The sequence below is a fragment of the Malus sylvestris genome, chromosome 13 (assembly GCF_916048215.2).
Source record: "Malus sylvestris chromosome 13, drMalSylv7.2, whole genome shotgun sequence".
NCBI classification, from domain to species: Eukaryota; Viridiplantae; Streptophyta; class Magnoliopsida; order Rosales; family Rosaceae; genus Malus; species Malus sylvestris.
Window position 1 is genome coordinate 17,744,508 of NC_062272.1, and position 27,716 is coordinate 17,772,223.

Sequence of the window (27,716 nt, forward strand, 5' to 3'; positions counted from 1 at the left end):
CTTTGGTTTATGTCAAATTAAGAGTTTCAATAGGTTTTTATTATAGTAGGAACAAGATAAATAACATATCCGTTGTTAACTTTCTTTTATAAGTTCTTCCTAATTTTTATTTTTTTGAACAAACGATAATATCTACACCAAGAATATAGGAGAGTGAGCTAAATGGCATAATGAGTAAAATAATGTGATTCAAATCGCCTTTGGCGAGATTTTAACATAAGAATTCGGTTTTAATTCACATCTTATCTATCTTGGTCCTTTCACCATATCCTTATCAGTAAGCATGTGAAAATTGTATAAGGGTGAAAAGTATAGCCTGTTGTATCACGTTCACCTTCTGGTTTTAGGTTATAACCATTCAGGGATTATGCATGTGGAAAAGAGGTATATGCCATTATTTCACCTTTTATGGTAGAGACGAGCAGGCAGGGCCAGGTGGCACAAACACAAGGAAGATTATGGATTTGTGGACGTGCCTTGCGTTTTTTTTTTTTTACGTATAGATCCAAAACGTGCTGCACATATTTCATGTCGGCATTGCTAGCTCCTCATATATATTTAACGAGGACACCGATAGGAAATATAGCGCTTGGTGAATGCAGTGATCCAATGGAATCAATAGATAGGCAACCACAATCGTGACCTTTTGAGTTTATGGTTCATTTTGTTATAGGGAGTTGTGCAGACCCAACAAGACTTGTGAGCACTATTTGAAATTTCTACTTCACACTTTATGAATGGTTGAAAATGCTTGATGGATAATCAACCGGCACTCCCATAATTTGTGTGAACATGACTTACCTCCTATAGAGGGAGAAAATGTACAAGCCAAAGAGGGTAAATGAAGAAGGGCTTAACGCATGGGACAACGTCTATGGCGTCATCAAAACCCTCAATGGTGCTGCTAGAGAGTCTATATATCTTTTTTGTTTCTCTTATATGCCTTTAACACTGAGTGCAATTAGTTTTGTTCTTTAAAGAAAACAGAGAAGAACACAAGCCAAAACACATATGCGCTGCCTAAATTCTATTGATTCAAGTGAGAGATATTGTTAACACTTTTAAATGAATCACTCCATTATCAGTTGTACTTTCAAAACTTTCTTAGTAATTTAAATGAATTTATAATTATTATGTCATGTGCAAATATAATACTATACGCAGTTTTCTTAAACTCATTATATGGCCAATTTCTTTGACATGTGTATACCACGAGTGTTTGGATCCCATGCCAAGATAATTCTAGTCTTTTTGGCTTTATTTGCCTAAAATATTTTGTTCTCGTCTCATTCATTAAGGCATATATCCACTCTGTCCATAAATTGCACAACAGTTCAATTTATTTTTGTGTAGTTAAGAAAATGCATTTAGCTCCTCAAATTTATTTTCTCTACATTAAGTCCGACATAATATTTTTGCTTAAAGAATACTTAGTGACTAGGATCCATAAATGTAAACTCATTAATTATGATTTACTTTACCCATTTTACATTTTTTAGATGCCTGGCATATCCCTATTGCATGTATGATATGCACAATTAATTCTATACAGATTGTAAACACAATTAATTCTATGCAGATTGTAAGAGGCATGACTAATGATTTTGCAAAAGAAAAAAAGGAGAAAAAGACATTAATGTTACAAATTTACGATTACAATAAATCTTGGATATTAATGGGAGCTTTATATATAGAGACAAAAACTTTCACTACATTTCAACTTTGAAGGACCTCCACTAGTTTTTAAACATGTCAATGAGAGACAAAACATAAAAATAACTAAAGCCCATCTCAAAGACATGGAATCAATGTTTTAAAATACCAGCCATACCTCTAAGACTTTAAGGCTGTTACTAGAGCCTAGCCCTCACAACTCCAACAAGTCAATATGTGCCATAAGCTTAACCCATCCTCGACTATTTTTACAGAATCAATTTTCAAAATATAGGTAAAATTAGTTTGAATCCCTTTTACTGGAATCAGTTCAATCAGTCATCGTCATGAGTGGATAATTTTGTAATAATAAGGCACTTATTTGCCATAATTATGGTGCATAATTAAATTCGTTAACATAATTAGTGTGTTGCGACACATTTGTCAACATTTTGGTAATAGTATGTCACTTATTTGTCTACTTGGAAATTAATTTCATATTCAAGTTTTATTTGGAGGTTTAAAACGTGATGAGTTTTTATCTAGAAATAAGTATTGCAAAAGGTTATCTCTAAACAACCCTTAAATTTCATTGATAATATTTCTCTAAGTATCATGTCCCACTATGATGAGTTATTGAGGAATGGGCATCTTTCAACTTTGGTTTATATCTAGTTAAGAGTTTCTGTAAGTCTTTGTTATAGTAGGAACAAGATAAAGAACCCACTGTTGAAGTTTAACTTTCTTTTATAAATTCGTCCTAAATTTAATCCAAGAATCTATTTAAGAACCAACGGACAATTTTCAGTAGTAGAACAAATGTGTGGTATTCGAGCAACATGATTTCCAGACCTCATCATATAACATGAGTCAAACCTCAACGGTCTTTTCAGTTTTAGATTCACACCTTACATGTCTTTGTCCTTTCCCCATATCCTTATCAATAAGCGTGTGAAAACTGATAAGGAGAAACAGACATTAATGTTACAAATTTACGAGGCAGGATTTATGATTTTGCAAAACAAAAAAAAGCAGAAAAAGACATAAATGTTACAAATTTTAGATTACAATAAATCTTGGATATTAATGAGAGCTTTATATATAAAGACAAAAACTTTCACTACATTTCAACTTTCAAGGACCTCCACTAGTTTTTAAACATGTCAATGAGAGACAAAACATAAAAATAACTAAAGCCCATCCCAAAAACATGAAAGCAATGTTTTAAAATACCAACCATACCTCTAAGACTTTAAGGTTGTTACTAGAGCCTAGCCCTCACAGCTCCAACAAGTCAATATGTGCCATAAGCTTAACCCATCCTCGATTATTTCTACAGAATCAGTTTTCAAACTATAGGTAAAATTAGGTTGTATCATTTATTACTAGAATCAGTTCAATCCGTCATGATTATTTTTGGAGAATCAGTTCAATCAGTCATCGTCATGAGTGGATAATTTTGTAATAATAAGGCACTTATTTGCCATAATTATGGTGCATAATTAAATTCGTTAACATAATCAGTGTATTGCGACACATGTGTCAATATTTGGGTAATAGTATGTCACTTATTTGTCTACTTGGAAATTAATTTCAAATTCGAGTTTTAGTTGGAGGTTTAAAACGTGATGAGTTTTTGTCTAGAAATAAGTATTGCAAAAGGTTATCTCTAAACACCCTTAAATTTCATTGATAATATTGCTCTAGGTATCATGTCCCACTATGATGAGTTAGTGAGTAATGGGCATCTTTCAACTTTGGTTTATATCATGTTAAGAGTTTCTATAAGTCTTTGTTATAGTAGGAACAAGATAAAGAACCCACTGTTGAAGTTTAACCTTCTTTCATAAAATCGTCCTAAATTTAACCCAATAATCTATTTAAGAACCAACGGACAATTTTCAGTAGCAGAACAAATGTGTGGTATATTCGAGCAACATGATTTCCAAACCTCATCATATAACATGAGTCAAACCTCAACAGTCTTTTCAGTTTTAGCTTCACACCTTACCTGTCTTTGTCCTTTCCCCATATCCTTATCAGTAAGCATGTGAAAACTGAAAAAGGGTAAAAATTATAGCCTGTTGTATCACTTTCACCTTCTGATTTTAGGTTATATATATCCATACGCGCGTTATGAACGTGGAGACGAGATGGCATTGTCACAAAGGGTACCGAGACTACCCTTGGGCCAAAAAGACCATGTAAAGGGATAACATCATTTCACTAGTTTGCACCAGTTTTGGTAGAGACGAGATGGCAAGGCCAGGTGGCACGAACACGAGGAAGATTACGGATTAGTGGAAGCATTGCATTTCAACCTTGCATTCCAACACTTTACGTACATGAAAACAAACTAATTAATGTCCCGATTTCACACTGTATGCATTCAGATCCAAAACTTGCTGCACATAGATATTTAACGAGGACACTGATATGAAATAGAGCGCTAGGTGAATGCAATGATACAATGGGATCAAGAAATAGGCAATTTAGAAATGACCACAAAATAAAAAAAATGGAACTGCCAGATCTCATGATTTTTCATTAGGAGACTTTGGATGACGTTTGTAGCTATGAATATTCTTTGACTAAAACCTTATTGGTTTTCAAATTTTTATCGAAGTCCTTGAAATTAATGTGATAATTTATTTCTATGTATGTTACTATATTTTTTAAATTAAAATTTATAGTTGTTTATATTAATGAGATTTTAAATAAAAACCATAATTTGTGGGATTAAAAATATTAAAATATAAATATACTATTGTGTGTGTGTATAAACATGGGTACATTCATCAAAATTAACCAAAAAATTATTGTACCAAAACATGGGTACATACTTTAAAATCACAAAAGGAAAAAAAAAGATATTTGGCTTACTAACATTAGTAAATTTCTTCAATGAAACTTGACATGGATACATTCTCAAATCAAAGAAAAAAAGAATGTACGTACCCATATAAGTTTAAAAATTGATTTAAAAAAATTGAATAGATTTTATATAAAAAAAGTACATTTTACATATAACAAATTGGTGTATTTAAGAATGAATACATTTTAAGATTAAAAATTTGAAAAAGTTACATGAATGGGTACATATAATTTTTTATTTATTTTGGAAATCTTTTGAATTGAAAAATAGTTAGGAGTTTAATAAAGGTGTGGGTATTAAAATTCTAAATCAATTATTAATTTTATTTTAAAAAATTATGTAACTAACATGTAAATTCATTATTACATTAATGTTAGAACTTTGATCAAAATCTGAAAACTAATAAGGTTTCAGTCAACGAACATTAGTAATTAGGGATTGGATACTAATTTTTCTTTTTTTATTTTTGCTTTGTACAAAAACGTATTTGGCTCAATCTAATGTTGAAGAGTCAATGAACCTGTGTAGAATATTTAATACCTAATTGTTCAATGAACCTAATTAACACTCATCCCCGGCAATACACTCCGTTGGCCAAATATTTCAAGGAAATATTTTTTAATCCAAAGCACCGCTAGCCCGACAAGAAGTTCGTCAGAAAAACTGGACTAAAATCATTTTAAATAAAATTTAATTTTTGCACGACGACATATTTTGGTCGGGTCAAAACATTTTCGCCACGCCTCAATGGTCAATGCATACTTACTCGATGAACGTTCATGGGGTGAGTTTATATTGCCCGACGAATATTTATTTTCGTCAGCAAAAGTGTCTTTAATTTTGTCCAACGGGACTCTGTCGCCTTAAACCCTTCGCGGCGAACTCCTTCCTTACGAGACATCGTCTCCTAAGTTGTTTTTGTTCTGTTGTATAGAAAGGAGGAAATGAACATGCATGTAACGTGCAAATACTTATTCATATATGGTATGTTGTGTTTATTATAACTTCTTTAAAATAAACACTGACATTGGTCAAACTGAATTACAACAAATATCCTCAAGTATTATGCTTAATAAAAAGTACAAAATAAAAACAATTTCCATGTAATACTACAAAAAAAAAAAAAAAGGCAATTGTTAAACGCTGACATTGATCAAACTGAGTAGGAGAATACAAAAAACGAAAGGCAATTTGTTAACCCAAGTAGGAAAATACATCAATTATTTGTATCCATTGAAATCCAAAGAATGAAAAAAAGATCATAATAAATTCTCCCTATATGTATATTGCCTCATATTTAACCTACTATTTTTCTTACATGAATTTATTTATTTAGCTAAAAAGTAAATAAATAACATTCAAAAAGGAATTTAAACCTCTCAAGACAGCCGACATGCAATTGGCGTCCTCATTTTCAGATTAAATCCCGTTCTTCTATGTATTACACCAATACTGAGGTTGTAAAATTTCGATGGCCATTATATAATCTACATTCAGTTTTGACTTTATTATTTGTTTCTGTTTCAGTATATAACTTCCCGTGGAGATAATAATGAACAAAGAACTTGAACCATATTCATTATTCACATGTTTAATTGTTCTGATCTTCAATCCACACCCTTCACGTGGCGACATCGTGTAGAAATGGTCCCCACTTTGAGGATAGTGTACAAGCTCAGTTAGGTTATAAATAGGGCAGGCATATTGCAGGTGCTGCACTCACACAAGCCAAATACAATTACCCAGAAGCCATCGTATTCTCTCTTTCCCTGCCTTCAAACCCCCAAAAGAGTCACCATGCTAGGTCTAGCAAACAATGTGGCTGCCAAGGTGGCCTCAGTAGTTACCACTACTCATCAACACATTACTGGCGATCATGAGCTTAGCCTATTTACCATGTCTGACCAGAAAATCTTGGAACAAATTTATGGTACTCATGTTCATGCTGATGAATCCTTTGATGATGATTCTCTTTTCGGCATCACCGAAAATATCCTTAAGCGTGCTACCCAAATTGTTGACAAAATTGTGCAGGTATATATTTTTAGCTTACATGTAACGTATGCACGATTATTAAACTGTCAAATCATTATTATAGTATACCAAAATTATGTCACTAATTTTAACCAAATAACATAACATGCTCTTTTTTTCTTTCTATATTTTTTTAGGAGAAGTGATGGAATATTTACGAGACTATTTTATAACACAATAACATAATATGTTATTTTATCTAAGAAAGCAGTACTCGTGCACTTAACTCACTTCTATGTTACTTGTGCCTTGTTTCAGGGTACCCAAGTGCACGTGGAGAACATAGAGGAGAACACACCCAAAGCAGGCTTCAGTGCACCATTGTGCACACTAAAGTCCATAGCCAGCGAGGTCATTACCTGGGAAATTAAATATACACACACACACACACACACACATAATGATATGTATATTTCTTGTAACTTTTCATGTATATTCTTGAATATTCACACTATCATGGTTAATCTTAAAATTTCAGATGCAATGCAAGCCTCCTAGTGAGGAAGTTGCCCACAACACAACCCTGGCCATACTGAACAAGCTATCAAGCTATTCATGGGAAGCAAAGGCAGTGCTGACTCTAGCAGCTTTTGCCATGGAATACGGGGAGTTCTGGCTCCTCGCCCAGCTTCAAGAATCAGACCGACTCGCCAAATCAATTGCAATCCTGAAGCGAGTCCCCGTGCTCCTCAAGCCCTCGGACCTGCACAAGAAAAGACAAGCAGTGCTTGAACTTAACAATCTGATCAAGGCCACATTGCAAGTGATTGAGTGCATCGACCAATTCGATAAGCTTTCCAGCTACGACCCAAAAGATGTCCCAGCGTTGGCGCTAGCAATGGACCATATTCCAGTTGATGTGTACTGGGCTGTTGCCACTGTTGTTGCTTGTGCAACTAAGATCACCATCCTCACCTGTAATGAGTAAGTTCTCCATTGACCTTTAGGAAATCGCTCTTTTGCCAGACCGTGCATCTGGTTGAAGTGAAGTTTCGTAATCCAAATTCACAGCCTAACAACTTAATTTAGCATTGGTCTGGCAAATAAAAATTATTTGTTTAGTAGTTAATAAAATGACCATGGTTGCCTTCGTTTTAGGGACAAGGAGCATGATCTAGCCCCATTTGCTCAAAAAATTCACTATGTCCTAAACAAGCTTAAGATCCAGCTTATTGTCTGCAGAAAACAAATTGGTGGGTTAAATGGAGATGTTTCATTTGGAATTATTTTCTGTACTTGCACAAATGAAACGCTCAAGATAATCTTTGTTTCATGCATGCAGAGGAGGCAGAGACTTACCGGAGGCTAAGGAAAATCTTCCAAACTCCTACTGAAATCATGGAGGTTTTCAAGGCCCTGATTTTTACCAAGGAAAATGTCCAGCCGCTCGTTGATGGTTCTACTAAACAAATGGTTTGTTCTAGTCACAGTACTATAATGTGTAATTGAATTATTTTTACCGCTGGCACTATGTTGCTGCAAGGAAAATTAAAGTTAATAATATGACAGTAACGTACCATAGAAAAAGATGGCAGTAAAGTTGCTTAGGAGTACTTTTTTGTCATACAAAATTTCCAACGTAATTTTCTTGGCATGACTAATTTAATTGGAACCCTAAAATGTCACGTGGAATATTAATCTTTAATATGCATGTTTGTATATACAATTCAGTTTTTCTACTGAGCTCCTATGTGATTAGTCAATCATAATACTATTTAGACACGTAAAATAAACATCATTACGAACTCACTATAAATAAAGGTGAGTGCAACCATTGTATGTGAGACACACCTTTAAGGAGGAGTATTAGCAAAGAAAATCAGTTTTTGGTGACATGATTTTTCGGTTAGTCAAATTGCTACTTATTAATTACTTACAACGTGCATAATTCATTTAAACAGGTTAAAATCGATATCCTGAGGAAGAAGAATGTGTTGTTGTTCATTTCAAGCCTAGACATCTCTGATGATGATATCTCAATCCTCAAGCCCATCTATGATATGATAAAGAAAGACAATCAGCACAAGATTGTGTGGATTCCGATTGTGGAGCATTGGACCGATGACCGCCGAAAGAAGTTTGAGAGCCTCCGAAATAAGATGCCATGGTACACAGTGCAGATCTCGGCACCTGTAGCAGGCATCAGATTCATCAAGGAGGAGTGGAACTTCAAGGGTAAGCCCACACTAGTGGTGATGAACCCACAAGGAAAGGTCGAACATCCCAACGCTCTCCACATGATTAGGGTTTGGGGAGTCAATGCTTTCCCTTTCACAAAGGCAACTGAAGAAGAGCTCTCACATGGTCACGGAGATAAATGGATTGGCACTGTTGTCCAAGGGGTTAGCCAATCTGTTACGGTAATTTTCCTTTTAACTGTTTAAATATGAGGACCGCTATTTCAACCACATTTACTTACCACATTATTAACCACCTTTCTAATACAACTTAATCTTACATATATAAGCGTGGATACAAAAAACATGTTATTTTTACCGTACCGCCTCTTTAATAAAGGTGTAATAATAATGAAACATATTTTTGGCAAGAAGTATAAAATAACAAAACAAATTATAATTGACGGAGAAGTGTAAAATTGTACAAGACGCAACTCTCCCTTTAATAGAAATTAGTATAGAATAGCAACGGTCCTTAAATCTAGAATACATTTCGTTAGTTAAGTTTGTGTGGTTGATCTAACTATGGCTTGGTCAAACAGATCAAAGAGGACAAGTACATTTTCTTCTATGGTGGCAAAGACAATGGTTGGATTCAAGAGTTCACAAAGAAAGCAACTGCCCTTGCAAATGATCCCATCTTCAAGGAGGCAAAGATTCACATCGAGTTGTTCTGCGTGGGAAAAGGAAGCAAGGGAGAAGATGACCATGGCATCCTCGGGAAGTTCTGGACTGGCATCGAAAGCTTGTTCTTCACCAAGGTTCACAGGCCAGCCGACCAAGTCGGTCAAGAAGTCCAGAAGCTACTTTCTTACAAAAACGAAAGTGGATGGGCTGTGCTCAGCAAAGGGCATTCTGTGGTGCTCACCGGCCACGGTGTCTCGATCTTGAGGGTGGTAGAGGACTTTGACAAATGGAAGGACCATGTGAAAGAGAGGGGCTTTGAGTTTTGCTTCAAGTCATACCATGAGAGGGTTCGCACTGTGAGTCGACCTTGCTGCCGCCTTGATATTCCGGGCTCTACCGGGAAGGTTCCAGACACCATGAAGTGTCCTGATTGCCACCGGAGCATGGAGACTTTCATCAGTTACAAGTGTTGCCACATTGATGGTCCTACTGCACATCACTAAGTTCTCGGTCTCCTTCCCTTTACTACTTCAAGTGTGATGTTGGCTAGTCTAATAAGTTCAGAGTAGTATGTTGTAATATCTATAATAAAGGGCAACCTAGTTAGCTCATGCATGGTGATACTTGATGCCTAATTAATGGGGACTAGTATGCTTATGTAATTGTCTTCCTGAGTATGTTTTCATGGTATGTAGCTGCTACTTTATGTAATGTAATGTTTATTTGAATAATTTGAGATGTCTACATTTCCCTTGGTGTGTATATGAATTATCACTTACTTCAAATTGTTCTGACTTATATTTGAGGAAAATAACTTCAAATCTAAGTCCTTGGACGTTTTAAAAATTCAAGAAATCATCAAACGTGTTTCCAAGCTGATTGATTGAAGTTCCTTCATCACCCTTGCGCGCAATTACAGTTAGTAAAAAAGTTGAGTTTGAGGTTACCAACTTTTCGTAATTAGCTTAGCTAAGTCCCACTAGAACCTACATTATAAAACCAATTATCCATACAAAACTTGTAAACGATTCAAAATATAAACCATATATAATGTATGTGTTTAGAGGGACAAATAAAATAAAATGAGAATCCTAGTTGCTGTTAAGGAATTTGACTCCGAGTTTGGCCAATTGAATATAGGTGTTAAATTTTCTTCATGTCTAATAGATTTGTCAAATATTTATTTTATTAATATTTTGGGCCCCATAGTTACATTAAGTATTAAAAAATAATTCAAATTGATTTTAGTTTTCATCCTGTTAGTTGTCAATGGAACCCATGCATTAAAAAATAAATTAAAGGCATTTGACTCCATCTTTGTTTGTTGTATAAAAAGGTAGCTAGAAAGTAAGGAGTTAAATAACTCAGCTGCCACGTCAATTATGGCATCTCCATTAGAGGAAACCTTGATGTCTAAATTATTATACTTCTTTACCGACAAAATTGGCATAATTGTTGAAATAAATACTCAAAATTGAAAACAAAATTGAAAGCTTACATAAATCAATCTTCATGTACCCCAAGGTCGGTCTCAAGGGTATGCAACTGGTGCCACCGCACAAGGCCCCGATTTTTCTTTTTGACATGTATGTATATATTGTAGAAAACTAGCATACTATGTATTTAGCGCAAGTGGCATTTGTGCTTGGTTTCTTGTCCAATTGTTGGAAACTTTTGTTTACTTTTCAGTTTTTATGTACTAAAGGCATGTTTACGTATATTGAATGAATTTCTAAGAAAGGGGTACCATTCCTATATTTTGTGTTACTAATAACCAAGGATTTGACGTAAAGCAGCTCACCGTTCCAAGGTTTTGATAGGATTGGCGCTCAGCCGATGTGCTCCTTTAGTTTGTTGAATGCCTGTTGACATTCCTCCGTCCATTCAATCGTTCACATAGCTCCATGGAATGCCTTGAAAATAAGTAGGCACCGGTCCGTTGATCTCCAGATGAACTGGCTCAAGGCCGCTACTCGTCCGGTGACGCTCTACATCTCCTTCTTTGTTCATGGTGATGCCATATTGATGAGGGCCTATATCTTTTATTGGTTGACCTCTATCCCTGTTTGTCTTACCACCCCAAAAACTTCCATGAGCCGACCGCCAAGGCGCATTTCACAGGATTCAACTTCATCCCGCATGTGTTGAGGATGTTAAACACTTTAGTTAGTTCTGCCACATGCTAGTTTTCTTTTCTGCTCTTCACAAGCATGTCTTCCATATAAACTGTAATACCCGGAAAATTTAAATATATAAATATGTGAGGAGCAATAAAAAAAATAATCGATTTATGGTTGTGAAAATTTAATTGAGAAATTTAAAAAAAAAATTTCTTCTAGAAATTTATATAATTTAAGTCGTAAAATTTTATCTGGATAAGGGGAAAAGACGAAAATGGCCCTAGTTGGCTAAAGTTAATTATACGAGGACATATTTTATCCTCATATTTTCTATCGTATTTCTTGACATATTTGGATATAGCTCGACCTCACGAACACGTAGGCGCAAACCGTTTGTGAAATGGAATTATAACGAATAAGTTTTTAATGAACGAAGTTAGGGGCAAAATGGTAATCTAATCATTAATCTGGAAGGCTCCAGATTTGTTGGAGAGTGGATATGGTGCCATGTGTGTGGCTGAGATTGAAGGAATGGAAGAGAAAGGAAAAGGGGGCTGCCAATCGAAGAAAGGGAAAAAGAAGGGAGGGCAAATGAGAGGAGATAGCAAGGAGGGCAAGGAGAAAGAGTGAGAACTAGCCAACCACACCCATGACCCGGTTCCATATTGCAACCCAGTTTCAAATCGATTGTGTTTGTTGATTTTTCCGTCGTTTTCCAGCGATCCAAGGCTTGCCACATCCTGTGCTTGACTCCACGACCCTCCTTCAAGTTCCACCCCAAACCCGATGGTTTTTTATGGTGGTTTCTTGGAAATAGCCCCAACGACGCCATGGGGAGACTGACGGAAATCTGCCACTTCTAAAGGTGATTCCTTTAATCACCACTACCCCTAGACACCTCTTGAACCCAAGAACACACCCCAAACAACTATAAGAGCGGCGGAGTACCGGATGTGATGGATTGAAGTCACCCATTTCTAGGGTTTCCGGTAATTTCGAGGGAAATTGGGGCTTTTCCCGGCCAAATTGGACTTGGCCACAAGTATAAAACTTACTCTACTCATTAAGATCTTCATTTCAGTAAAATTTGGAAATTTTTAGAGTTAGTTGGAAAAATTGGGTTTCCGTTCACCGGAAACCGCCACCTACAACGGCGCATGGCCAGAGGACTGAAGCTGTCCTTTTAAGTTAATTTCGATATTCTTAATGCATTTATGATATGCAGTTGGTGTGAATCATTTGTTTGAACCTAGTTCCGTGATTGGTAGTCACTTGTTTGATTTTGGAAATGGATTAAAAGCAACTGGTGAACTACAAAAGGCTTGATCCTGCATCAAGGTTACGTAGGCTGTCTAACAGGGGTTAGATATAGTCTTAAATAACTGAGAGTAATCTTTTGTGGGAATGTGATTGAAGAAATGAAATTTTGATGATTATTTGGAAATTAAAACTGATGGTTTAGTAAGTAAATTTTTGGTTAGATTTTGTGAGTGATTAAGAAATTTTAAATAAAAATTGTGATCAATTGGTAGTTAATTAAACAAGAGTTTAATTTTGGCCTACCACCGAAATCATTTTCCGAAATAAAATTTTAGGGTCGGGGCGTTACATAAACCTCCATCGTCTTCCCTACACGTCTTATTGTCTTGGTCGGTCGAGTGCATGTAGATCTAGTTGTTCTCCTATAAAGCATTGAGGAAAGTTAAAAGTTCGCATCCTGTCGTAGCATCCAAGAGTCGGTTGATACTTGGCAACGGAAAATAGTTCTTTGAAAATACCCATTGAAATCCATGTAGTCTATACATATGCACAATTTGGTCAGTTTTTTTACTGTCGTTGCTTTTTTTACCACCATTACATTTGCCACCCACCATGGGTAATCTACCTTTATGATGAAACTGATTCTAAGCAGTTTGTCTACCTCAACCAATATGGCCTCATAACCTTTTGCGTAAGACTGTTGTTTATGCCGAATAGGCCTTCAATGTGGATCAATACTGAACTTATGAGAGATGACACTCAAATCTATTCCGGGCATATCTGCATACGACCAGGCAAATACATTAGTGTTGGCCCTTGACAATTTTATCAGCTCTGCTTGGACTTTCACAATTAACTTTGTGTTGATCATGACAGTCTAGTCGGACATTCTCCTAACAACACAATTGTTTTCAATTCTTTCATGAGCTCAGGTATTCTCGGATCTCGTCGTCTCTCGAGTTAGGTGTTGCTGTCTTTCAGTTGAGGGGAGATAAATTCCGTCGAGCGCCCGGGTATGATATAGAGTTCTCCCCGCTACTCTTCTTATCTCACTGGCCATACGGCTACAAATAGGTTGAGCATCATTTTTTCTTCTCTGGTTCATCATGATATCTAACATGGTGATTCTTCCTTGCCGCAAAGTGTGTCTTGGATTTGCTGGGTAGAAATAAAAACCAAATTGTATGCATTTCTTACAGACAGCGCTAAACTACTAAGGTTCTAAATTTGCAAGTCAAACACAGACGAATCCAGGTGTATACTCACAAATTTTAAACCTGATAATCAAAGGTGTTTAACCCTTGGTAGGCTTCAGGATGTTGATTGAAAATGAAATGGACCCAGACTTAAATGGTTCACCCCACAAAACTAAGGTTCATTCATAATGTTGCATGAATTCTATGAAGGAGAATATTTGATAAACTAAGTTCATTGAGCAACACAATACATACATTTAACAATTAAATGGTGGAAGCATGCTTGTATGCACTTTAAAACAAAACTTAAACTACGAAATTCAAAGCCTAGTAGTAGAGGTGAACCAAGACTTAACTTTAAACACAAAGAGAGTTTAGAAACATTATACCTTTGAACACAATGAGTGACAATGGAAGAACAAAATGCTATCAATGTTCTCCATGGTGGCTAGCCTATCTAAGGAAGGAGATAGTTTGTGTTTCTCCCTCTTTGCCTCATAGAAAATCCTAATGAGGGATGGAGTTACAAAGTTACCTTTATACCTCATTCTAAGTGATTAGCAAACTTGTAATAAGTAAACCATCACTCCTTTTCGCTTTGGCTAGTTTATGTAGTTATGTTTGGGTTAATTCTCATTTTGTTTTAGTTGTCATAGAACTTAACTCAATGGGTCTTGTGGACCAAAACTCATTTTGGGTCCTAAAACATGAAACTTATTTAAAGCCTGATTTGAACATTTCGCATGATTAATTAATATATTAATTAATCTTTGTCATATACAATTAAACTATTTAATTGTCCTTACTTATCTTCATTATATTCGTCAATTATTACCCTACACAATGTGCGACCCATTTGGTTCCTTTTAGCGAGACAGTGGGCAATTAGAACTCTTAGTCTTTTACTAGTTGATTGTGAATTGAAACTTACATTCAATTCTCCTTTTAGTGATTATACATCTTCAAGGCTTCCACAAACCATGAGCAACACCTAGCAGCATGTTATGGCTACTCAAGCTAATCAAAAGAGGTTGGAGAACCTATTCAGTTTCGTATTACAATGCAATATGGTCTTTCAACGGTTTAAAGGGTAGAAATCCTTTGTTGCACCTTTGTTGCACATTCACACGTCTCCATGATTAAGTGGTTTAGCCCTAACTATGCATGGACAATATCTAATGGAGTGCCTTTAACATAGTCAGAGATTAAAGACCTAACCACAAGACAACTATGATGTCTCAAGTCAAAGGACTACTTTGCATTATTTCAATTATGAGTTCTCATGCGACATGAGTATGAGAACTCCTTGTCGATCACATTCAGTGGATGCACTCTTTATTAAGCACCTACATACTTGTCTTAGTGTCATTCACACCAATGACTCGAGACCAGTCACTCTCCTCGAGAGAAGACATAATATGTACTAATCTACAAGAATCATTAATGCTATATTAGCAATCCTATGATCAAGAACATTTAGGATATGTGTATGAAATAGAATGGTCTGGTGAATCTTAATTCTTTAGATCATTCTCCTAACTACATATTCCTTGGAGTTATCGTTTAAGCGTATAACATTTAATAGGACGGCTTTAAACCATAATCTTTACCTTTACACTGAACTAATTTAGTTTAACATGTGAAATTTCTGTAAAGTATCATCTTACGATTGAGTTAGGCATATTCCCAACATTTTATTGATTAGCGGTAAGCTAATACATCAATTTCTCTTTCTCAAATCGTCTGACCTCAATATTGAGGGTTGCAACCCCTTTATATAGGCTTTTAGCGAACCCCTGTCCCTTGGGCTCTCCCTAACGAGCATTTAATGCACCACTCTTTGTAGGCTTGACCCCTGACACCTTTTCGCCAGCTAGCTTGGCATTCGACGACAAAGATATGGGTATCCAGTCCAGTGCACTCCTGCCCAAAATAAAGTAGTCCATTTCTCTGAGTCGGCCTCGGTTATTCAGCCTAATTTGTCCGAACGCCACTCCGACATACTTTGTGTCCCATCCGGGTCCTCGCCTTTTGACTTCAAGTCATCCATTAGTTTGAATGACATATGAGCAGACCTTTTCACGAGGACTTGTGCATCAAAGTTGTCAGTCTACCCATATGCTTTCATCGGTCAGTGTTCAATGTAAATGTCAATCGGTTGGCATTGAAGCACTCGGGCATGTTCTATTCCAAGCTTGCCAGCCCTTGGGCCCATTCCCAATTTGGTACTTCTTTATGGTTCTTAAAGTGCCCATCATTAACAAGGTACTCAATAGAGAATGAGTTCATTAAACACGATCAAACATGACTTCACGTACTCATGTCATATGAGAACTGACTAGTTAGATAATGCAAAGTAGTCATTTGATATGAGATTCCACAATTGTCTTGTGGATACGTCGTTGAGCATTGGATGATGCATCACAACCTTATGGTTTGTCCACACATTGTTCGGATAACTGATTTATCCACAGAGGCATGTAAGTGTACCAAAAGGGATCTCTAGTCTTAAAACGATTGAAGGATAATACTTTATGATATGATTCAAAGGTCTCTCGGCAGAGTACATGAAATGATTATAAAGTACATTCCAAATCACATTCACAATAATCATATAGACAAGACAATCACATTGGACGATAGACATAAATAAACTATCAACCAAGCAATGTGATCAAGACAATTGATATAGAGAATGATCATATTGCGTTGTAATTCCAAGCTGAATACATTCTCCACCTCTTCTACTTAGCTTGTGTAGCCATGACATACTACTAGGTGTCACTTTTGGCTTGTGGAAGCCTTGAATATTAGCAATCACTAATCATAATCAAAGGAAAAATTGAAAGACAGTTTTAATTCACAATCGATTAGTAAGAGTTCTAATTGCTCACTACCTCGCTAATTAGAACCTAATGGACGTTCACCGTGTAAGGTAGAAACTGAAGAATACAACGTAGTTGATTAAGAACAATTAAGTAGTTTAATTGTTTATGATGAGATTAATTAATATGTTAATTAATCGAACATATAAGTTCTAAATAGGCCTAAGGTTAGTTTCAGGTTTCATGGCCCATTGGGATTAATTTGCTAATTTGATCCAAATCACAAATGGCCTAAAGGACCAAGGATTGTCCAAAACCAGCCATAAAGAAAAGGATAAGGTGTTCACATATATGTGAGCCCTATATAAGAGACTTCATACTTCCGTCCTCACTTTGGGTTTTATGTGAGAAAAGAGAGATCGAGAGAAAACAAACCACTCGTCCCCTACACCATAGCCAGCCACATAGGAGGAAGATTGCTTGCACTATATCTTCCTTCCATGTCACTCATCTCTTCTTTACATCCTACTTTGGTGTGGAGACTTAGAGGCTTCCTTTCTTGGAAACTTTGGAGATTCCTATTTCACCATCCAAATCCAAGAAGCCAGAGTTCCAAAGGAGCAAAGGAGAGCAAATGAATGAAGACCATCACTTGGGGGCAATAGCCTTTGCAAATGCAAACAGGATCTACAAAGTTGTAATGGTTTTTAGCTCTCTTGTGAATTTGAGTTGAGTCAAGGTTCACCACACTACTAAGCTTTGAATTTTATGAGTAAAATTTGTTTTTGAATGCATATGAGTTAGCTTTCGCCTTTTAATTGTTAATTATGCTATGTATGTTGCTCAAATAATCTTAGTTTAGCTAATTTTTTTTCTTTCATACACGCGCTCCACGTCACCTCATTCGCATCCATGTGTTTGGTTTGAAATTTCGTCACTCGTGAAAGAGCGTGTTAAGTATGAATTCCACTTTAGTGAGAGAAATGACCTTACATGAGCTTATAACAAATAAATAGAAAACTATATTTTAATCCCTAATAAGATGAAGTTTAGATTAGTTCCTGGTATAAGATTCAAAATTAAGTTTAGTCCCTATAGGTTCTAGTTTGAAATTTCATGATTTTTCTTTTTCAAAGTTTACACTAATTCATTATAATAAAAATTCAGAATAATAATTTGAAAAATGTGAAAAGAATACAAACGCATGTGGTTGCATCCTTTACGCTTACATGATGGTTATATTGTCATTTAGATTTTTAAAACTCTCCAAACCCTCATAAATAGTGTTTATTGTTGTGTGCAAAATTAATGTAGAAGTGTGAAAAATGTAAAAACATATACAATCAACTCCGAAATTCAACCATAATCCATAATCTCTTATATTTAACCGTCGATTGTTGTTTACACTATATTCTTCTCACTATATTTCATTTTTCAGATTTTATCTTTTGTAAACATGATCTTTTAATGAATGTTATAAAAATGAATGGTCGGACTGTTGATATCACGTTCCGATGTTTATGATGAATTAAATATGAGTCGATGTTATATACTTTCTAGAGACTTTATAACCTCCGAGCAATATTTTTACTAACCTTAAAAATGTGAATGTGATATCAACGATCCGAACCGATCATCTTTTTGCATCCGCTAAAGGATCATGTTTTAAAAAAAAATTTGAAAAAACAAAATTCGGTAAGAAGAATGAGCGTAAGTGTAAATTACAATCAACTGTTAAATTTAAATCTATGGTTTATGGGATTATGGTGGCGAATTTCGGAGTTGACATCTTCAAAAAGTTGTAGAGCTTCTCATTACGAGCATTGTATATACTTTTTATATTTTCTTCACACGTCTACATTAACTAAAATCCCAAGAGACATTCTTTGGAGGATTTTAGAGAAGAAAGGAGTACGAGTAGCATATATCCAAGCTATAAAGGATATGTATGAAGGAGCAAAGACTGCCGTAAGAACTCATGAAGGACAAACCGAAAGCTTTCCCATAACTGTAGGATTACATCAAGGCTCATCCTTAAGTCCTTACCTTTTTGCGTTGGTAATGGATGAGTTAACAGGACATATTCAAGATGATATTCCTTGGTGTATGCTTTTCGCAGACGATATAGTGTTGATAGATGAAACTCAGGAAGGGGTAAATGCAAAGCTTAACCTTTGGAGAGAAGTGTTGGAATCTAAAGGTCTTCGCCTAAGCCGATCAAAGACAGAATATATGGAGTGCAAGTTCAGTGCAAATGGAGGCCAAAACGAGTTAGGGGTGAGGATCGGAGATCAAGAAATACCAAAGAGCGACCGTTTTCGTTACCTAGGATCTATCTTGCAAAAGAACGGAGAATTAGATGGAGATCTCAACCATAGAATACAAGCTGGATGGATGAAGTGGAAGAGTGCATCCGGCGTGTTGTGTGACCGCCGTATGCCACTGAAGCTCAAGGGAAAATTTTATAGGACGGCAATAAGGCCGGCGATGCTGTATGGCACAGAATGTTGGGCGGTGAAACATCAACACGTACACAAAATGGGTGTAGCGGAGATGAGGATGCTTCGTTGGATGTGTGGGCACACGAGAAAGGATAAGATTAGGAATGAGGATATCCGGGGTAAAGTAGGAGTAGCCGAAATTGAAGGAAAGATGAGAGAAAATCGGTTACGGTGGTTTGGACATGTGCAAAGAAGGCCTACTGACGCTCCGATTAGAAGATGCGACTATGGGACAGAGGTTCAGGGCCGAAGGGGTAGAGGAAGACCTAGGAAAACTTTGGAAGAGACTCTAAGAAAAGACTTAGAGTACTTGGATCTAACGAAGGACATGACACAGGATCGAGCACAATGGCGTTCTAAGATTCATATAGCCGATCCCACTCAGTGACTTGGATTTTCCAAGTCTCCAACCAAGAAGTTTTCCTCACTCGGGAAATTAAGGGAACACTACCCCAACCTACATGCTCCACTCAGAAAGCTTCAACATACAAGCTTCAACAAAAGAAAATTCAAAGAACTTAGCGAAGAAGGCTTTGGTGTATTTAACACAATACGTTGAAATGAAGGAAAGCTTATTTATTGATATCCCCGATAAGCTACAAATATGTACATATACATGAGTCAAAATAAACACACAAGAGGGAGCCTTCACAAAGGTTGCTTAGGAGAAGTCTCAGCAGTCGGTAGAGCCCCAGAAAGAGAAGGCACCGGAGGGGGATCATTTGGAGCCTCAGTACTGGACAGAACCCTAGAAGGAGGAGGCATCAGAGGTTGATCATTTGGAGCTTCATTACGCGGTACAGCCCCAGAAGACGAAGGCAATAAATGCCTTTGGAACAAACCCACAAATCTCTGATGATCAAGTAAAACCTGACCATCAGTTTCCTTCATCTGGTCAAGCTTCCTCTTCATGTTTGTAGCATAGTCATGTGCGAGCCGGTGCAACTGTTTATTCTCATGCTTGAGCCCTCTAATCTCCTGTTTGAGACTCATCACTTCAGCCGCCAATGATTCAACTTGGCGGGTTCGAGCAAATAGGCGTTGGGCCATATTAGACACAGAACCTGCACACTGAACACTGAGAGCCAGCGAATCCTTAACAGCTAACTCATCAGACCGTTTGGAAAGTAGTCTGTTATCTTTGGGAGTGAGAAGGTTCCTGGCCACCACCGCAACGGTCATATCATTCTTCATCACGGAATCCCCAACGATAAGAGGACCAGTTGGGGAGACGAAGGATGGGCGCCATATGTTGTCTGGAGAAGGCGGGGCTGCCTCTTCAACAAGGTTCAAGTCAAAACGACGGTCGGAGGGGCCAGACATTTTCAAAGGTGTTGAAGAGAGAAGAGGTCGGACAAATCAAGATCTTAGAAGTGCAAGAATGAAGCTTCTACTGGTGGAGATTCAAGTGTGCTTTGGAACTTAATGCCAGCCCCTATAAAAATCTGCACTCGACGGAGCTTCAGAAATCAAAGAGGCGCCTGCTCAGAAATCGAAGAGGCGTTTGCTTTCTCAAAAGTTGGGCTGCTTAGAGATCACGAGGGTTGATCTCAGAAATCGAAGAGCCGTTTGCTTTCTCAAAAGTTGGGCTGCTCAAAGACCACGAAGGCCGATCTCAGAAATCGAAGAGGCGCTCGCTTTCTCAAAAGCTGGGCTCCCTAGAGACCACGAGGGCCGATCTCAGAAATCGAAGAGGCACCTACTTTTCCAGCCTTGTCAGCACCTGTCACACGCACACTCAGCTTTGCGGAAATTATGGGCATTCTGTCAAAGACTTCTGGGGAAGTAGAAAACACATGAATCTTACTATTCAATCACCCACTTCCCACACGCAACAATAGCTCATGGGTACCACAGATAACTTTGCCAAAGTTCTCTGCCAAAGTTGAGCACGTGAAGCTTGCAGCTCCCACTACATCGCTCTGACCAAGAAGGGTAAAAGAATAGCAAAGAAACAACACTAACAAAGTTTAGACCCATAAATTTTGAAGGTCTAGCTACCATATTATTACCCACAAGGGTAAAGGAACAGTACCACTGCTGGATAATTGGAAAGTCCATGTATGTCAACCTCTGTGCTTCGTGGCAAGGTAGACTAGCAAACATGCCCAACCTTTACTCACATTCGAGAAAACACTCCCAATAAGATTGCTTGCTCCAAAATCGAAGAGGCACCGTCCTCCGAATCTAAAGAGCCAGACTCCCAACATGACTACTTTCTTAAAAATCGAAGAGAGGGTAAAGGAACAGTACCATTGCTGGATAATTGGAAAGTCTCTGTGTGTCAACCTCTGTGCTTCGTGGCAAGGTAGACTAGCAAACATGCCCAACCTTTACTCACATTCGAGAAAACACTCCCAGCAAGATTGCTTGCTCCAAAATCGAAGAGGCACCGCCCTCCGAATCTCGAGAGCCACTCTCCCAACATGATTACTTTCTCAAAAATCGAAGAGACACTGCTCCCCGAATCTCGAGAGCCAGACCCCCAGCATGATTGCTTTCTCAAAAATCGGTGAGGCACCGTTCTCCGAATCAATCGAAGAGACGCTCGCTTTCTCAAAAGCTAGGCTGCTCAGAGACCACAAGGGCCGATCTCAGAAATCGAAGAGGCACCTACTTTTCTAGCCTTGTCAGCACCTGTCACACGCACACTCAGCTTTGCAGAAATTATGGGCATTCTGTCGAAGACTTCTGGTGAAGTAGAAAGCACATGAATCTTACTGTTCAATCACCCACTTCCCACACGCAACAATAACTCATGGGTACCACAGATCACTTTGCCAAAGTTCTCTGCCAAAGTTGAGCACGTGAAGCTTGCAGCTCCCACTACATCGCTCTGACCAAAAAAGGTAAAAGAATAGCAAAGAAACAGCACTAACAAAGTTTAGACACATAAATTTTGAAGGTCTAGCTACCATATTATTACCCACAAGGGTAAAGGAACAGTACCACTGCTGGATAATTGGAAAGTCCCTGTGTGTCAACCTCTGTGCTTCGTGGCAAGGTAGACTAGCAAACATGCCCAACCTTTACTCACATTCGAGAAAACAGTCCCAACAAGATTGCTTGCTCCAAAATCGAAGAGGCACCGTCCTCCGAATCTCGAGAGCCAGACTCCCAACATGACTACTTTCTCAAAATCGAAGAGAGGGTAAAGGAACAGTACCATTGCTGGATAATTGGAAAGTCCCTGTGTGTCAACCTTTGTGCTTCGTGGCAAGGTAGACTAGCAAACATGTCCAACCTTTACTCACATTCGAGACAACACTCCCAACAAGATTGCTTGCTCCAAAATCGAAGAGGCACCGCCCTCCGAATCTCGAGAGCCAGACTCCCAACATGATTACTTCCTCAAAAATCGAAGAGACACTGCTCTCCGAATCTCGAGAGTCAGACCCCCAGCATGATTGCTTTCTCAAAAATCGAAGAGGCATTGTTCTCCGAATCTCGAGAGCCAGATACCACAGACCATTTTTTCAAAGTGCTCTAACAGAGTTAAAACATGTGAAACTGGCAGCTCCCACTACCGTGCTATGACCAAGCAGGGTAAAGGAATAGCATTACTACTTGTTGTTAGGGAGACTCCTATATATGTCGACCTCCATCCCCAACGGACAGGCAGACCTGCAAAAATGCTCAACCCTTCATCATATCTGAGAGGGCACTCCCAACAAAGCCTTTCGAAATATTCAGCTTTCTTTCCCCCCGATAATACCTCTGCAAACAAGCTATACTAGAGCAAGAATATCTCATATCATCAGGGTTAAAAGCAAGAGTATCCCATATCATGCTTTTTCCCTGTTTTTTCTTTTGGCCTTGTTTTTACCTGCAAGACAAGGAGAAAGAGAGCAATCAGTCAGCACTTGGAATCAAGCTTCCAGCCAGGAACTGACTACCTGGAACCCCTTACCTGATTACTTACCTGGCATTACTCTCGAGTACTCATCTTCAACATCTTATGTTTCCAGGGAAGATTCCGCATCTGCTTGAGGAACAGATAGGGCAAGTGCGAAGGATACAAGGAAGCATGTGGAGACAAGCGTAACAGCACACGTGCCGATACATCCATTACTCTGTCAAAAGCAAAAGTATCCCATATCAGCAGGGTGGAACGTACTCTAGATTTGATGGACTTGTTTTGACCCTCAAATTCTTCAGTCGGCCTTATACTCTGGAGGAAACCAGAAAACCCTCCAGCTCAGTTCAAGAATAAGCCTGTGGAAAGTTACTTCTTCAAAAGCAAAAGTATCTCATATCATCTCTTCTCATTTTTCTTCTCTTTATCCTTCATGCTGCTGCAAGATGGGGAGAAGGTGAACAATCAGTCGGAGCTCTGATTGCTTACCTTGTCTGTCACCTCTTTCAGCAGACCCCCTAGCTCGGCGACTTGGGGGACTCCTACTACATGGTTTGTATCGCGCTTGACCAAGCCTGAAACTACAAGTAAGCTTCAAGTGAAATTGATACATTACCTTGTGCATCTCCACCAGTTAAAGATACCACCCCTGGATGGAGGAAGAGTACTTCCAGAGAAGATGCCACATCTACCTATGAGACAGATAAGGCAAGTCAAGACGACACCACACTCCGATACTTAGAAGTTTCGTGATTACGAGATCATTCTCCCACAATATTTCCTAATGTCATTTGTACTAAATCATTCACTCGTACTCACTAAAGGAGAGCTTGAACCTATGTACTTGTGTAAACCCTTCACAATTAATGAGAACTCTTCTATTCCGTGGACGTAGCCAATCTGGGTGAACCACGTACATCTTGTGTTTGCTTTCCTATCTCTATCCATTTATATACTTATCCACACTAATGACCGGAGCAATCTAGCGAAGATCACAAAAAGCGACCGTTTTCGTTACCTAGGATCTATCTTGCAAGAGAACGGAGAATTAGATGGAGATCTCAACCATAGAATACGAGATGGATGGAAAGAGTGCATCCGGCGTGTTGTGTGACCGTCGTAGGCCACTGAAGCTCAAGGGAAAATTTTATAGGACGACAATAAGGCCAGCGATGGTGTATGGCAGAGAATGTTGGGTGGTGAAGCATCAACACGTACACAAAATGGGTGTAGCGGAGATGAGGATGCTTCGTGGGATGTGTGGGCACACGAGAAAGGATAAGATTGGGAATGAGGATATCCGAGGTAAAGTAGGAGTAGCCGAAATTGTAGGAAAGATGAGAGAAAATCGGCTCTGGTGATTTGGACATGTGCAAAGAAGGCCGACTGACGCTCCGGTTCGAAGATGTGACTACGGGACAGAGGTTAAGGGCCGAAGGGGTAGAGGAAGACCTAGGAAAACTTTGGAAGAGACTCTAAGAAAAGACTTAGAGTACTTGGATCTAACGGAGGACATGACACAAAACCGAGCGCAATGGCGTTCTAGGATTCATATAGCCGACCCCACTTAGTGGGAAAAGGCTTTGTTGTTGTTGTTGTTGTTGTTGTCTACATTAACTAAAAAATCTTACTACAACAATAGCCATAGTTTGACCACCAACAGTAGAAGTTAGCCGATAGACATTGTTGTTGGGCAAAACCAAAACGAAGACATGATTTGTCGTGCAAACAGATATTGTGTACAATTTTTTCCTTCGCATCAAAATTTTGCTTGACGATTTGTGACTTGCCCTCCGATAGCCTTCCGTCACATAAAGGTTTTGAGTAACCTTAAATGTTGATCATTTTTGCCCTACCAACTAAAATAGCCATCGGATAAAAGTTCCTTTACAAGACAAAATTTTATTCGTCGAGTAAAAAATTGTAGGAAAAATTATATTTTTTGGCTGTGACACTCTTTGTAGTTTTCTCAAACTCACTATAATGGCCAATTCCTAACATGTTCACCACGAGAGCTTGGATCCCATGGCACGATAATTCTAGTCTAGTTGACTTTATTTGCTCTCAAATATATTGTTCTTGTCTCATTCAGTGGGGTATATGTCCATTCTGTCCCCACAAATTGTACAACGGTTAAATGTAATTTTGTATTGTAGTTAAAAAAATGTGTTACTTAATATTACGGTTTGGAGGTTATTTTTTTTTTTTTAAAATTTTTTATAAGTGAAAGGTCTTAAGTTTGATTTTTGCTTTGAACCACATTATTGTTAGCACATTATAAGACTAAACCCATCCCCTCCCCTTTAATGTAGATAATATCATTTTTAGAAAAAAAAAATGAATATAGTGTTATTAAATTTTCTTTGAGAATATTTTTTTGTATTGTCTAGTAAACATGATTTTGAGGAAGACCATTCTAATATTGATGAAAAAGGTTAAGTTACATCATACATTGCTTCTTTTGGTTTATACTTAATTCTCTTTTCTGCTGGTTCCATGGCCTATTTTCTTGGCACGCTGGCACAGTTATATTGGAAAATAATTCTGTAGGTAACGTGTCCCATTATGATGAGTTATTGAGCAATAGAGTAACTATAGGTTTTTGTTATAGTAGGAATAAGATAAAGAACACATCTGTTGTTAACTTTCTTTTGTAAGTTCTTCCAATTTTTATTTTTATTTTTGAATAAACAATATTATTTACACTAATGTGGTGGTATAGCTGGCTAAGTCTCAAAATAGGCTAGCAATAATGTAATTCAAATTTGCCTTTGGTAAGATTTTAACCTAAAAATTCGGTTTTAATTTCACACCTTATCTATCTATGTCATTTCCCCATATCCTTATCAGTAAGCATGTGTGTTGACCTTAAAAACTACTTAGCCTATGTGGCGTTTAGGCCAAGTAATTAATAAGCTACCTAAGTCCTTTAGTCGAATGCCGGGCGTACCAACTCGTCGGTTGAGTTCGGCCAGGGAGTAAAATGAATGTGGTTTGGCCTTAGTAATTATATTTGTAAGAATATAAGTACGTCGAACTGGTACCAGACTATATGGACACAAATACTCAAAAGAGATAAGTGTCTTGATTGTAAATGTGGTTTGGCCGTCAAAATAAGCCGAACTCTAAAATGTATTTGTGAATTTCTAATCATAAAATAAACTCCGCTTTCAATGTGTCGAGCCTGGTAACACCTCACTTCGCCGAGAAGGCTGATGAGATGACCTCTTCCAACAAGGATTTGGAAATCGTTGCTGGCCGAGACTTGGATAGGTAATCAGTTGGTTTCAAAGCAGTACTGTTTATCCAAACTGAAGGTGCTCCACGGTCAGCTGATTCTACAACTCCAGTGTTATTTATCCAAATTGAAGATGTTGTTGGTTGCCTTCACAGGGCTATTTATCCAAACTAAAGATGTGTTGGCGGAAAAAAGAAAATAAAAATCTCAAGGTGTTTGAGATGTTTGCGCAGGGTAGTTGTGTGTTGAATTGGAGGGGCTTTGAATGATGACTCCCCTATCTATTTATAGTAGTGATTTCCTCTATGGCCTAGGTAGAATTTCACTCAAACTAGAATTCCTCAACCCAATTTGATTAGGTCTCGACCAATCCTAACCCCTATAGAATCCGAACCAAGCTCTTCAATCACTTAGATTCATCCTTTGACCCAATCTAATTAGGTCTCGACCAATCCTAACCCCTATAGAATCCGAACCAAGCTCTTCAATCACTTAGATTCGTCCTTTGATTCTCAGCATCTTTTCTGACTCAAAGCATCCTTACCTTCTAAAGAATCCTTATTGCACTACGATTCGACCACTTCAACCTTATCCAGGCCAAACCATTTCCTGATAGGATTTTGCCGAACTCCACAAGACTCTGCCCATGGCAAAGAATATTCCTAATATTCTTCCATGGGCCAAGAACAATTCTAAGCTCGACCCAAAGTGTTATTTTGGATACAAACATTGCCTCCTTGCTTCTGAGGTATTTGACCTACCATATCCGACCGAACTTCGACCTTGAAGAAGCGATCCATTATTAACCAAGAAATAAACCCTTGGCCTACGCTTAGTGGTTGATCAAAAGATCATTGCAAAAATGAATATTCCCCATCCACTAAGATACATCTATCACACATGATCTCCCATTATATGTCAGTCCTTGATAATCGCAAAGGTTTGACACGCGGCGCCTTCTTGTCGCAACTGTCTAGATTCGGCAACATGCGCACCTCACGCCCAAGGCTTGTAGACATTGAAATGTCTTTTTATAATGATCATGCCCTAAAGTTCGTCGCCATACGCAATCGTGCAATCCCGATTTGAGTATTTTTCATCCCTTTAGCCTGGATTTTTTATTTTCGTAATGATTGTAAAACTATTTCGACCAAATTTACCCCTTATGCTTTGAATTTGAGACCATTGATCTTCTTCCTAATCTGCCTATAAATACCATTTCAGGCTTCATTCTTCATTTACGCTTTCAAAACTCTAAATTCTCACACTTTACTTCTGATGATTTGACACCCAAGAAAAGAACCAACCTTTGAAACCCAGAAAAACTCTAAACTCTTGCTTCAATGGCTGCTAA

The 27,716-nt window shown here is 37.9% G+C and overlaps 2 protein-coding genes and 1 long non-coding RNA gene across 4 annotated transcripts in view; all 3 read left to right on the plus strand.

Annotated features, from left to right (window-relative positions):
• The first annotated feature begins 590 nt into the window (after positions 1 to 590).
• The window catches only part of LOC126597132 (uncharacterized), a 64,093-nt gene continuing 36,967 nt past the window's right edge, over positions 591 to 27,716 (plus strand). The window contains exon 1 of the long non-coding RNA XR_007614149.1: positions 591 to 964. This is a non-coding gene — a long non-coding RNA (uncharacterized LOC126597132). The remainder of the gene's footprint in view (positions 965 to 27,716) is intronic.
• LOC126597117 (protein SIEVE ELEMENT OCCLUSION B-like) lies at positions 6,240 to 10,097 on the plus strand. The gene is made up of 7 exons (XM_050263891.1): positions 6,240 to 6,562; positions 6,821 to 6,913; positions 7,041 to 7,486; positions 7,661 to 7,755; positions 7,845 to 7,975; positions 8,464 to 8,922; positions 9,282 to 10,097. Exons 1-7 carry the CDS (start codon positions 6,326 to 6,328, stop codon positions 9,867 to 9,869), a joined length of 2,049 nt encoding a protein of 682 aa, XP_050119848.1. The 5' UTR covers positions 6,240 to 6,325; the 3' UTR covers positions 9,870 to 10,097.
• On the plus strand, positions 18,643 to 24,729 carry LOC126597124 (uncharacterized). 2 transcript variants are annotated; one of them, XM_050263899.1, is made up of 2 exons: positions 18,643 to 19,506; positions 24,549 to 24,729. In XM_050263899.1, exons 1-2 carry the CDS (start codon positions 18,712 to 18,714, stop codon positions 24,693 to 24,695), a joined length of 942 nt encoding a protein of 313 aa, XP_050119856.1. In that variant the 5' UTR covers positions 18,643 to 18,711; the 3' UTR covers positions 24,696 to 24,729. The 2 variants fall into 2 exon arrangements, with proteins under 2 accessions (XP_050119856.1, XP_050119855.1); XM_050263898.1 differs by lacking the exon at positions 24,549 to 24,729 and adding an exon at positions 22,174 to 22,885 and having other exon boundaries at positions 18,643 to 21,259.

What these genes read in the sequence shown, in the direction of transcription:
- LOC126597117 (XM_050263891.1), top strand. Translation starts at nt 6,326, where the DNA reads ATGCTAGGTCTAGCAAACAATGTGGCTGCCAAGGTGGCCTCAGTAGTT. An exon ending in TTGTTGACAAAATTGTGCAG is followed by an intron (nt 6,563 to 6,820) that starts GTATATATTTTT and finishes GCCTTGTTTCAG; the next exon opens with GGTACCCAAGTGCACGTGGA. An exon ending in ATGGTTCTACTAAACAAATG is followed by an intron (nt 7,976 to 8,463) that starts GTTTGTTCTAGT and finishes TCATTTAAACAG; the next exon opens with GTTAAAATCGATATCCTGAG.
- LOC126597124 (XM_050263898.1), top strand. Translation starts at nt 18,712, where the DNA reads ATGTATGAAGGAGCAAAGACTGCCGTAAGAACTCATGAAGGACAAACC.